The sequence below is a fragment of the Sinocyclocheilus grahami genome, unplaced genomic scaffold (genome assembly GCF_001515645.1).
Source record: "Sinocyclocheilus grahami isolate Dianchi unplaced genomic scaffold, SAMN03320097.WGS_v1.1 scaffold26.1, whole genome shotgun sequence".
Lineage (NCBI taxonomy): Eukaryota > Metazoa > Chordata > Actinopteri > Cypriniformes > Cyprinidae > Sinocyclocheilus > Sinocyclocheilus grahami.
Window position 1 is genome coordinate 1145644 of NW_015505205.1, and position 13986 is coordinate 1159629.

Consider the following 13986-nt stretch of genomic DNA (forward strand, 5'->3'; position numbering starts at 1 on the left):
GGGCTGACGTGAGAGCTCGTCGGCTGCACGATTGAGCTCGCCTGGGATGTGAACGGCGCGAAGCGACCTCAGATGCTTCTGACTCCAGAGGAGGAGATGGCGGGCGAGTTGCGACATGCGACGGGAGTGTAGACCGCCCTGGTGTTTGATGTACGTAACGGTCGCAGTGTTGTCCGTATGGACCAGTACATGCTTGTCATGTAGCAACGATTTGAAGCGGCGCAGAGCCAGCCATACTGCTTGCAACTCGAGGCAGTTGATATGCCACTGCAGTCGGGGCCCCGACCAGAGCCCCGCAGCTACATTCCCATTGCACATGGCCTCCCAGCCCCTGGCAGAGGCATCTGTTGTTGACACAACAACATGCCTGGATACTTGCCGAAGGGACACCCCTGTCCGAAGAAAGGCAAGATCTGCCCACGGGCTGAAGGTCTGACGGCAGAACGGGGTGACAGAAACCCGGTAAGTGCTGTGTCACCATGCCCATCTCGGGACACGGTCGTGAAGCCAACGCTGAAGCGGTTTCATATGAAGCAACCCGAGCGGCGTGACAGCGGCTGCGGATGCCATATGCCCCAGGAGCCTCTGAAACTGTTTCAGTGGAACCGCCGTCATTCATATACTATTATAATATTTATCAAAATTTTGAATTATCTTTCATCTTTATTTTCTCAGATTTCATTTTAATTTCAGTTTAATGTTTAGTATGTGTTTTTTGTTTCAATTTTAGAAATTTTTGCAATTTAATTTAATTCAGCAAAGTGATTTTTTATTTAATTTAGTATTAAATTTAATTTGACCTTATTTCAGATTTATTTCGATAAAGAAATTGATATTTAATCATTTTTCTTTTTTATATATACAGTGGGTACGGAAAGTATTCAGACCCCCTTAAATTTTTCACTCTTTGTTATATTGCAGCCATTTGCTAAAATCATTCAAGTTCATTTTTTTTCCTCATTAATGTACACACAGCACCCCATATTGTCTGAAAAACACAGAATTGTTGACATTTTTGCAGATTTATTAAAAAAGAAAAACTGAAATATCACATGGTCCTAAGTATTCAGACCCTTTGCTCAGTATTTAGTAGAAGCACCCTTTTGATCTAATACAGCCATGAGTCTTTTTGGGAAAGATGCAACAAGTTTTTCACACCTGGATTTGGGGATCCTCTGCCATTCCTCCTTGCAGATCCTCTCCAGTTCTGTCAGGTTGGATGGTAAACGTTGGTGGACAGCCATTTTTAGGTCTCTCCAGAGATGCTCAATTGGGTTTAAGTCAGGGCTCTGGCTGGGCCATTCAAGAACAGTCACAGAGTTGTTGTGAAGCCAATCCTTTGTTATTTTAGCTGTGTGCTTAGGGTCATTATCTTGTTGGAAGGTAAACCCATTAATGAGGAAAAAAAAGAACTTGAATGATTTTAGCAAATGGCTGCAATATAACAAAGAGTGAAAAATTTAAGGGGGTCTGAATACTTTCCGTACCCACTGTATATAACAATATCAGAAATGGTGTGCATGCATTATTTTGTGGTGTACTCAGGGTGTAGGCATTAGAGGACACAGCAAATGTCTCTATAGTGTTTAAAGGTGTTGCAGTGTTTTTCAGAAGAAATTATGATGTGGTACATAGCTGCACCCACACATGTTTTTACTGTAAAGATTCTGTGGCTCATGTTCAGTGTGCATCAGAAGCATTCAATCAGAGACCAGACAGCTAAAGCATCTGGTTCACCTTATCATATGTTCTCATCCATGTCCTCATCACAAGGACTAGTAGCCTGAGTCAATTTATTGTGGCTAAATTATGCTTTAGTATATTTAATACAATCTCAGAAACTTTGAAACATGATTATCCATGTTAGCAGTTTTTCCATCCAGAAGGTTGTGTTGTTCTCTTGTGTATTTTGGCAGATGGTTTAAAGACGCTGCTCTTCTCTGTGCATTATAATACAGGGATGTATTTGGCTGTGGGTCCCTGCAGACCTCATCCATAACTCGTTCTCGTTCTCGCTCTGAACTTATGATTATAAATGGTCCAGACAAAAGAAAATATTTTGGCTCCGTTTGATAAGGAGTAATTGTAGGTAATGGAATTTGTATTCCAGTTTTTCTGAGCAATCTGATTTTCTGTTGCCAGTGCTCCTGATTGCTCAATCTAAATAAACTGAAAGGCATAAAGTGGAGCCAGTGGGCAGACCATAATGCAGCATTCCTGGGTTGAGACATATACAGTATTAGGCCATATGTAGTAACATTTTAACTTGTTGTTGGCTTAATGAATGTTAAAGTGCATGGGTGTGATCAGCATTATGCTGGAACGTGACACATTATGTTTTAATTTATGTAGTGCAGAATTACATGTAATTGATGCAATTTTACTGAGTAATGGCATTTGGATGTGCACATATATATTTGCTTAAGTAAAGATTCTTTGTGGTTGTGTTGGGATTGAGAGGAAAAGAAGCCAGACTATTACGCTGTCTCATTGAACATGATGAAACCAATGAATAATTACCTCTTTATTTCTGGTGGCATTTAAAGGAGAGTGTATGTTTTTGAGTGGCAGTTCTGATTATGTAGCGATTTTATGTTTACTGGCAAAAATAATCAATTAACAGCAGTTTGCTGTGTTGTCTGTGCTGTTAATGCTGAGTGTACAATTTTTTGTAGCATCTGGGAAACAGATTTAAACAGTAATAGATTTAAAATATATTTTGGTTATTACTTTAGGCTGGGTTGGAGTAATCAAATAACATTTGGGTGATCAGAAACTGGCAGCCCAGTTAGGAGAATTAGAAATGTTAGATATAACTGGTAAGTGAAGATTTTGGCAGAGTGGATTGTCACAATGTAATTCAGATTTTGCAAAGAGGCTGTTTTTGAACGTTGACGCAGGTATATCAGTCATCACAGCAAAACCACAGTATAGTGAGTTTTGTGAGCACAGCGCAGTGTAGTTTCTCGTTTCACATGCAAAAAGGAGTGTTTACAGAGTGTTAATGTTATAGTAGCATAAAAACAGCCTTTTTAACTTGAAGAGTCAGGGAGGATGGAAAATGGTCATGCAAAAATAAATTATGACTCAACATATATAAATAAACCTCAGGGGAAAAATAAATCATAAAAATGAATTATATGATCCTTTTAGAACAGCAAACTTTGTCGTAAATGAACATATACTTTAATTTTAGAGACAGTGATTTTTTTCCTTAGCAAGAGCTGTAGCAGCAATTATTAAAATGAATTTACTTAAAATCTCAGGCCTCTGTATAGTACTGATCCAGCTTTGGCTTGTGTATTGTGTATGCAGCACGCATATTGACAGATGTGACATTTAGCGTGTTCTTTCAAGAGGTATACAACATATTGGCGGTTCTGTACTGCTTTTCTGTGGTCTCAGGATAGTTAGTGTCATCTATTCCCTTTAAACAGGAATAGAGAATGCTATGCAACTGCAAACACCAAAAAACATGCCTCTACTGTGGTGATCGCCCTCCCACATGGCTGACAGCCCGTCATTTTAGAGATTGAGGGTTTGACTCTGGAATCAAATAAATGATGTGCTATGACACGTCGCCTTGAGCTGAGCTAAGTATATGAGCCACAGCTGGAGCCAGGCTGTATTTTAAGTGTCAGACAGGAATTGTCTTTAAAAATCAAACCACTTGGGACACTAACGCAAGCCAGAGCAGCATCAAAATGCTCCTCGTCCACTCGATTTAAACTTGTGTTTATTATCCCAGCTCTGATACAGCAAACGCTCTGTGGCTTTGATTCTGGGAAGAGCGGTGCTTAACCTTACGATTTACCATAAGCATGTGTCTAAAATCAGTTCGAAAGGCATTCAGAAAGAGGAAGACAAACAAGCACAGCGTCAATGTGCGTAATATCAGATGGTTTTATTAAGGTCTTCCTCGTTCCACCAAACACTTGCTCTCCGTATCAACCGCGAAAAATAATTTCTTTGTCTAGCTGCAATCTGTAAGTCCAGAAATAGTGTAGGGTTTACAAAACACCATCAAACACCTTTATTTGCAATCATTGTTTGTCCTGGAAGAAGGAAGTGTTTTTTTTTTTACTTCAAAAGAAATCCCCTCTCTGCTGTAGTGTTAACCAGACAGGTACCGTCAGCACTGAGATCTTTCTTTGTCTTCATACTTCCTTCACAATCAGAGTGAAATTGTTGTTAATGTTTGTATTTTGTGACGCTCTGCTCTTTTAGTCTGTGCCTGTCGGGTGGTAGACAGTCTAACGCTTCACTGTCAAACCCAGGTTTCATTACTCTGAGGAAGTGTGAGTGGTTCCAGTGCTTACACGGTTGTGACATGCTCATTCTTACCGTTTGCAGTGTTTAATGGGCTCGGGGCCAAACTGTAACCAACGGAAACTCGGCCCTCGTTGGACTAGAATCAGCTGACTCCACATTCCCATGGTTCCTCCAGAGAAGGGCATCGAAGTCAATCTTTGAAAACACACGGCAGAGAAAATGTTTGGACAGAAGCTCAGCTGAGCATCATGGGAAGAGAATACATGATACTATTAAAAGGATAGTTCAGCCAAAAATTTCAATTCTGTCATAATTTACTCATCCTCATGTCATTCCAAAATCCAAACATGTATGATAATGTTTCTTCTGTGGAGCAAAAAACAATATTTTTTAAAAAGTTTTAGATTTTTCCATACAATGAATGTCACTGGTGTCCAGTGTTGTGTTAAAACCCCATTGTCTTTCATTGTATGGTCAAAAACAGTTGGAACATTCTCCAAAATTCTTCATTCTTTAAAAAAAAATTTTTTATGTTACTTAATTTTTTTTTAATCTACAGATTTAGTTGTATGTGAGATTTGAATTTGAAAAACATGTTCAGGTCATTCTTTGTGGGTGAGACACCAAAGAAACTTGTGAATTCTTGTGAACGCGGTGTTGGTGCTAAGTAAAGCCACAAGCGGTTTTGGAAATATTTGCTGCTCACATCAAATGTGTATGTGTTACAACCACATTTTATGCACAAATTCCTACAAATAGTAATGCCATCAACTTTGGATCAAATTTGATATGTCATTATCATCACAAAGTTCAACAATAAATATCAGCATATATATAGAATATATTAAGCACACTGAGTACTGAACACACTAATATGTTATGTCCAGTGAGCTTGTTTGTTTGTTTGGCATCTTTGTAAGTGATTTTTATCTTTCATACAGAAGGAGTTCTTCTCAGGAGTTATTTATGCATGCAGAGATGGATTGATGTTATCTGCCTCTGAGGAGGCGGCCAGGAATGTTTGATTAAATCCTGTCTTCATAAGCTATGTCTTCCTATTGTGTTAAACGCTTAACATGTCTTGAAGCATGCCTTACTCTCACAGTAATTGCAGAGATGTTGCTATTTCCATTGACTTAGTAATAATAGGCAGTTATTAAAATATAATTAATAATAATTGACACTTTCAACATCATGGCAGCAGCAGCGTGTATGACACTTATCTTGATAGATGGTGTTGGTTTCACTATGAATGCAAAGTAGGAAAACTAAAAATGGATTTCCTTCTACAGCTATATAAATGGACAGAATTGTTTCATGGTTGTTGACAGACAATGTATTTTTTCCTAAAATTTTCACAACTTTTATTTAGTAGCTGTTTTGCGGTTCTTGTAATGTGACAAATTAAATTGTTAAAAGTATTAATATTCCTATTATATTCCTATTTATCTCTTAATTAAGCTAATAAAAATGTGTATAATAATTATAAAATATTTTGAAAATTGTTGTTAGATGTTTAGATTCATAAAACATATCACTCTAAACTAGTGATATGTTTTAGTGAAACTAGTGTCACTGCTTGACATTTCAAGTCAACTATCCTTAAATGAATGTCATTCAGCTCATTGTGCATACTTGAGATAACTGCTTGTCTGCATTAGTCCTCACAATGAGTAATGCAGTGTTACTTTAATTATTTGATGACATTCATTCTTCTCTTTCTATTGTCCAAATAGCAGATCATCTGAGTAGAGACGCTACTTCTGGAGAAAGACAGATGTTGCATCACTTTACTGAATTGGGCCTGTCCTTTCTTAAAGCCAGGGCAAAAACACTACGGTTCCACATTTAGAGGAACGTAAACATACAGGCTACGAGAAAAACATCAACATGGGTTGAGTAGTTTTATAGGTCATTGCACTAGATTAGAAACTAGAGAAGTTTATATTTAACCAGCAAGGTATGAGAGGCTGCATCATAAACATAGTCACAACTAAAGTCCCTGACAACCCTTTATTTCTGACTATACTCCCAGTACAACATAGCATTGAGTGAATTATAATATTTTATATATAGTGAGATGGCAGTGAGATGTCTTATATCATAGCTGTTTGTATTTCCTGTATTAGCTCTGTTGCCCACTTAGCATCCGGGGCCAGAACTTTCCCTTTTAGAAGATGCTGAGTACTATTTATAAAACATTGTATAATCTATGTGCATGCTCAAAAATGGGACACCACAAGTCTCATCTCTCATCCACAACAGATTGTAGCATTACATAAATGTCATATTTGATCCCGTTGAAATTTTAAGTAAGATGACCAAATATTTAAATGAAGAGGAGAGTGACTGTTATCAATCAGCACTCACTCATTTGTAATTTAAACCACAAAATGAAGACAAATAGCATATTTTTATATGACTAAATGGAATGCAATGTGGCAAAGAGGAGTTTAGTAGTTTGTTTCGCATACACCAGTGGAGTTTTGATGTGATGTAAAAAAAGACCCATGATAATCTATACTTTTGGTTTCATTTCCTTTTTTGAGCTCTTTTCCAGTAAGGTCTGTTCTGTTATAAGGCAATGTTATTCACAAACAAAGTATGGTCTTCATAATGGGATGCCCAGTTTGTTGCTGACCCCTGGAGGGTGTGTGGGTGACAAAGCCTCCCCATTCAACCCATGACATGTTCTTGACCTCAACCTGTTGCAAACTATATTCACACAGACACAAAAGACCAAATTGTCGTCAACAATTAGCATATTATCCAACAGAGTGTTTTAAATAAATAGGAAATAGATGGTGATGATGAAACCTACTTGGTTTAGTGTGCTTAATATATAGCTCACATAGCTCACTCTTGAGATCAGAGAAGCACAGTCTGTGGCTTTTACAGGCACAAGTGGTTCACCTTTGTGCTGTTAACCTTTGGTAATTTTACCTTTGTGGACTCCTTCACTTATGTTGCCAAAATGCAGATAATTCTCCACTTGCAGTATGAAGCTTGTATAAGCTATATATATTTACTGTGACTAATTTGTAATCAGCATGAGAAGAATTTACTCAATCAAAGTTCAGTGCAGTACAGGAGATCTAGTGCACTGACATGATGCTTTTCTTTATTACTCTATCTAACCACAGTATGTTGTGTGTGTGTGTGTGTGCAGTGCTGGAGCAGCTGTTGGAGCAGCTGCAGAGGTTCCTGAAGATCCTGGATGGAGAGAAGCTGAGTGGAAATGCCACAGTGCAGAAGGGCCTTCTGATGGAGCTGCTGCAGTCGTACAAGTCTTCCGATGGTACATAAATAACATCATAATGTCTACACTAACCATCTGACTCTATACCAGACAGTGCTTCTCAAACTGTGATTGGTGGTCAAGTCACCTTTATTTATATAGCGCTTTTAACAATACAGATTGTGACAAAGCAACTGAACAGCATTAATTAGGAAAATAGTGTCAGTAATGCAAAATGACAATAGTAAACACTCATTTTTCAGTTAAAGTGATGTCAACATCCAATTGGTGGTCCATGAAAGATTCTTAATGGTCTTCGAGTTGATTGGACAAACGGACAAAAAGGACTAACAATGAATGAATTGAGAAATTATGTAGTATACAACCTTTTTTGGGGTTGGTACATTTAAAAAAAAAAAAAAAAGTCTTTTGCATGCATTTATTTGATCAAAAATACAGTAAAAACAGTAATATTGTGAAATATTATTGCATTTTAAATAACAATTTTCTATTTTAATATATTTTAAAATGTAATTTATTCCTGTGATACCAAGCTGATTTTTCAACAGCCATTACGCCAGTCACACGATCCTTTAGAAATTATTCTAATACTGATTTGGTGCTCACAAAACATTTCTAATTATCATCAATGTTGTGCTGCTTAATATTTTAGTGCAAACTGTGATAATTGTTTTTCAAGATTCTTTGATGAAAGAATGCTAATAGAAACATTTATTTGAAACTCAATTCTTTTGTAACATTATAAATGCTTTGGTTAATTTCTAAATGATCCTTCATCCTTACTAAATGAAAGTATTTATTTATTTAAAAAATCTTGCTAACCCCAAACTTTCAACAGTACTTTACATAAAGATTATTTCAGCTTAGTTAGCTGATTTTTGAATCTATGGTTAACGCACAATTATATGACAGACCTCATTTTGTGCTGCTCATGTAGGAGCACTCTACTGGTGCAAATAGAAAGTAGCAAAAGGTCCAACAAATGTACAGTTTTATTTACAGTATATGTATTTGAGCATGACACTTGCATAGCGCAATTGTCCTCACAAAGAGCAACAGTTGTGTGTACATTTATAGCTTCTGTGTTGTTTAGAGAATCTGCTCTGTTCTGTCTTATTAAGGAGCCCGTAATTTTGGTCCGTGCATGTGCTTCTTTCTTCACACAAGCATGGCTGTAGGTTTTTCATGTTCTGGTCTTGGGCTTGTGCACTTCCTCCCCTGGCTCCAAACTGTATCATTTTCCAAGGCTGTTTTTATCCTCTAGGGACACTCACTTCCTTTTAGTAGCAGCTTATAAATAGCTTTCATTTCCATCCTCCAAATCCCAATCTGTTTTCACTGTACCATCGAAACATTTTTTGGCTTCATCACAGGATTTTATTTCCCCCAAAAAATGCATTAAAGCTGTGTGGACTTCCATGTTCCTTGTTTCTGCCATGGTAACATCTTGTCCCGTATGCTTAATTTAGTGTATCTGAATTATTTTGAAGATCCAAAAAACACCCTAAAATGTTATCTGTTGCCAAGCAAGTGCTATAAAACCATATCCTACAGACTGGGACTAAATCAGCACTTTTATTTTGATAGAATATGACCTCTCTATGTCTCCCTCTGGCCTGTCTTTGATGTGTATAGAAGGAGGGGCCCTGGAGATGCCTTTGGACCCTTACACAAGAGAAGTGTAACACAAAACTCTCACTGTTCTTCTCTATAATAGAAATCTATTACATGTTCAGTAAAAGGAGTGAGAGCTAAAAGGGTCCAGAATCTGAAAAAGCATTAAATATGAGATGAGGGGGAGGAAAAGTCAAAGAAGTCCTAGAAGTTCCAGGCAAGGTTATTTGAGTGGAGCAGAGTATCTTTACTCCAGTAAGTTCACAGTGGCCCCAAACGTATTTGGACAATTAGGCCACACTTAAAAGGATAGTTCACCAAAAAATGAAAATTACCCCATGATTTACTCACCCTCAAGCCATTCTAGGTGTATATGACTTTCTTCTCTCAGATGAATATAATTGGAGTTATATTAAAAAATGTCCCAGCTCCTCCAAGCTTTATAATAGCAGTGAATGTGGATGGAGATTCAATAGTCCAAAAAAAGTGCATCCATTCATCATAAAAAGTGGGGCGGCTCCGGGCGGTGTTAATAAAGGCCTTTTGAAGCAAATTGAGAATGAACGCCACTCTCTCGTGAATGCGCATATGACAGTTAGCAGAAGCTAGAGATTACAGTTTATAAAGTTTAAATATGGATACCCGGGAGCCATTTGGAGCACTTTTTATGATGGATGGATGCACTTTATTGGACTTCTATTGGACTATTGAATCTCAATCCCCTATCACTGCCATTATAAAGCTTGGAATCTTTATAAACCGTTTTTAATATAACTCCGATTGTATTCATCTGAAAGCAGAAAGTCATACACCTATAGGATGGCTTGAGAGTGAGTAAATAATGGAGTAATTTTCACTTTTGGGGAACTATCCCTTTGAATTTATTGAATAAATAGGCAATAAATAAGTTCCTCAAATTCACACAGGTGTCCTAGCAGAGTAACCACAGGTGTAGATCATCACATCAACTATAAACATGTCCCACTAATGTTTCACCAACCATAAAATGTCCAAATACTTTTTACCTTGAATTCAAACAATATTTATTTTTTATCAATTTAAACATAACAATTTTTTTTTAAATGTGAAATGTTTTACTTGGAATCTCTGTGTGGGCTTTATTTCTGTAAAATAAATAGCCCTTAGTTTAATATTTTGTAGAGATTCTTGATATATAGCTATCGGTTGATATTGGATATGTATTTGTTGATATTGGATGTTTAATTGTGCATGCTCATTTCCTAGATTTTTAAAATATATAACCTTTGCATCATCTAATGCTCACTTAAAGTTGGTTTTTAAAAATATATTAAAGAAAAATAACAGTGCTAAATGTAATCTTTCATAAAGTACATTATCATGCTGTGGTATCTAGTACTTTTTTATTTCATTTATTAGTCTCCTAACAATTCATAAATATTTTTACTTTTTGGCAAATTTGTGGCAAATTCATATGAATTTGTACAATCTCATTCATACACATTCATACGGATGGGGCACATGCTTATGCTTATATATATATATAGTTTATTTTAAATTTTTCTATTAATCACATCATGGAAATTTCAACTTTGTAAAATACTTGTGCTTCTTCATGAGACTGGGTTGGTAAATGAAGTGTCCAGATAATTTTTGGGCTCCTGTGGCACAAAACAGCAGCACAAAAACCTATAATTGTGGAATCATGTGAGAAAGCTTTTGACAAGATTCAGCTTTAAACCAAATTTAAAACAAGATTCAAATTTGTAATCCAGTCTTTAATGATGGTTATTTTGCAGGAGGAGATGAAGAATACATCTACATGAACAAGGTCATCGTCACATGTCAAAACCAAGACAAAACAGACAGAGGTGAGTCTATTATCTTCAGTAACTTTTGCAGGTGTGAGGATGAAAATGGCCCCTGACCTGCGAACATTTCTGTCACATATCACAGTGGTTTATGTTGTTGTTTGACTGCACCGCTGTGAATGTGTGTCATGTTTAGGGGGTGATTGGGTTTTGGCTGAAGTGTTAAGGCCCCCTCCCCCTACTCTTCACCATTTCCTGTCTGTTTCTCAGTAACTCCTGTTCTCTTCTTGCTCTCTCTCTGCCAGACCCCCATCTGAGGCCAAGCTGCTTTGTTTAGATTTCACTGAAGAATGAGAGTAACACCAGTAAAACCAGACTTAACATTCACATCGCAGTCGTCTGCGCCAAAAAGATACATGCATGACTAAACTGTGGTGGCGTTCTGTGATCAAATTCACAAAGGGCACTTTTAAAAAAGCTTATCAAGAGAACAACCCTTTGAAGTTCATTATAATGCCTTTTATTTTATAATTTATTTCAAGCACAATGATTTCATCATTTCCTGCCCATATGTGAAAATTTCCCCAACCTTGTGTTAATTTACATCTGATAAATCAATGATAAAAATGAAGTGTGATGAGTGACTTATGTGACACAACATGCAATAGCTCACGCAAACCAACAGAGAAATATACAGTGGTGGCCAAAATGATTAGAACACTAGTATTGTCACCAGCTAAAAAATGGTTTTAAGTCAGTTATTTCTATTTTTTGCTGTAGTGTGTCAGTAGGAAGTATCTGTTTACATCTCCAAACAATCATTTTGCCATTCATTTTTGTTTGCACAACCAGTCTGACAACAGCCAGAGATCTGATCTCATCATCATCCAGTCTGTCTGGAATGACATGAAGAAACAGAAATAACTGAGACAGACTAAATCCAGAAGAACTGTGGCAACTTTTCCAAGATGCTTCAAGAAACCTACCTGCAAAGCTGCAGTACTCTTAAAAGTTTTAGGCACTTGTGTCAAAATGCTGTAATATGAGGATGCTGTTAAAAATAATTTCATAAATAGATTTTCTTTATCAATTAACTTCTATTAACTAAATTAAATCAACATTTGGTGTGACCATCCTTTGCGTTTAAAGCAGCTTTTGCCCTAGATGCACTTGTGCATAGTTTTTCAGGTAGCTTTGCAGGTAGGTCTCTTGAAGCATCTTGGAGACGTTGCCAAAGTTCTTCTGGATTTAGTCTATCTCAGTTTGTTCTGTTTCTTCATGTCATCCCTGACACATTACAGCAAAAGAAATAACTGATTTAAAACCATTTTTAGCTGGTGAAAATAGTAGTGTTCTAATTATTTTGGCCACCACTGTAAGTGGTGTGGATAAATCGAATTTCAGTGAAAAGCAGCACTTCATGGTGTCTTGACTCTTTGGTGACTCTTAGCCCTTGCTGTGCGGGTTTGGTATTCGCCTTGCGTTCCTACGGCAACCCAGATGTTACCGTTTGGAAAGGAAGTCGAAGGAATGTCTGATGGGAAGCCACTGTATATGGCCATCAGCTCTAAGAGACTGCCGCAGGCTATGCAATGTTACCAGAGCTGAGCCGCTAGCATATGCAAACAGATGAACAACAGAATTAATATGTTTACTTGCTGCTTGCAAGCACAGCTGTTCAATGCTTCTTATTGCTGCACTTGATGAATGCTTTGAGAAGTCTTCAATCTATTTATTAACAGCCATTTTTGTTCTGTGTGAAAATCAATATGCTCCTCAGTCTACAGACCAGAAGCCAATGGAGAACCATGTAAACACATCACTGTGAAGAACCCACCAGAGCCTCCACCTCCCAGACCAGTAAGTGACTCATTTCAACTTCATTTAAACATTATTTACAGAATGACAAAGATGCAAAAAGATGACAAAACACAGATTCATTTCACACTAGGTTTGTTTTGAAATGCTAGTATGACACCAGTGTTGGGTAATGCATTACAAATAATGCAAGATTACGTAGATTACAGTAACACAGTACATTTTAATTTACAACAAAATATCTGAGTTACTTTTTCAAGTGATTAATGCAAGTTACTTTGTTTTTCCATTTATTGACTGACATATCTCCTGACCCCGTGTTGAGAAAAATTGGGAGTGAGGTGCAGAGGCACTTCCTTCTGCCTCAGTAATAGGGTGAGAATAAAGGGGTGTGACAGGGCCCTTACAGTTGCCAAAAATAAAACTGCTTTTTTAAAAATTTAAAATCAAATAAGCAAGCCCAGCCCAGGTGACAAAAAGTAACACAATAGTAACATACCAAGTTCCCTTTCAGTCGGTCACTCTCGACGTCACGTCGGATGACCGACGAATTGGGATCTCGCTTAGCGGGACCAATCTACTTCGAGTGTAAACTAAACGAGCCAATGCACATTGGCATGTGATTATTGCATCCAGCTGCTGCTGATTACAGCGTGAGTATAAGTAGGCAGCAGATGCAGCGCATATTCAGCTTTTCGCTTCGGAGCCGAGCGGTTCTATCGTTCTGCTCCTGACCTTCCTACAGTAGTGAGAAAAACTACAGTCAAGCATGCTCTTCGGTGGGCTCTCGTGCTGGTGGACGGCGCTTCAGCGGCGGTGGTTTTCCCGTGTCGAGTGGGTTGCACACAACAGGCTGCACTACCCCTGTGTGTGTTGCAGACGGCCATCTCCCCTGTGCGCTTCAGCACACTAAAAGAGCAATTTCCATTCTAAAAGAGCTTCACGGGTGGAACGTATTTTTAAAGACGTGTCTTTTTAAAGATGTCATAGCATCCGTGTGTTTCTGGGTGCGGTCGTTACTTGGCGCCGGGTGATGGTCACGATCGCTCCCTCTCGTGCCTGGGCATGAAGCACGCTGAGGTGGCTTTCGTGGATGACTCATGCTCCCATTGCGGGGGTATGACCATCTCGGAGTTGCGGACCAGACTCCGTTACCTGCAAGGGGGCGGAGTGCCCGTGCCACTGCCTAGATCTGGGGCTCCCTCTGGTGGCAGCCGGGGGCGTCCTTTTTCT

General features: G+C 38.0%; 1 protein-coding gene across 1 annotated transcript in view; it reads left to right on the top strand.

Moving 5' to 3' along the window:
• The window catches only part of afap1l2 (actin filament associated protein 1-like 2), a 41448-nt gene that overhangs the window by 8978 nt on the left and 18484 nt on the right, over nucleotides 1-13986 (top strand). The window contains exons 2-4 of the mRNA XM_016251213.1: nucleotides 7442-7570; nucleotides 10924-10995; nucleotides 12716-12795. Of these exons, the coding sequence (XP_016106699.1) occupies nucleotides 7442-7570; nucleotides 10924-10995; nucleotides 12716-12795 (281 nt within the window). The remainder of the gene's footprint in view (nucleotides 1-7441; nucleotides 7571-10923; nucleotides 10996-12715; nucleotides 12796-13986) is intronic.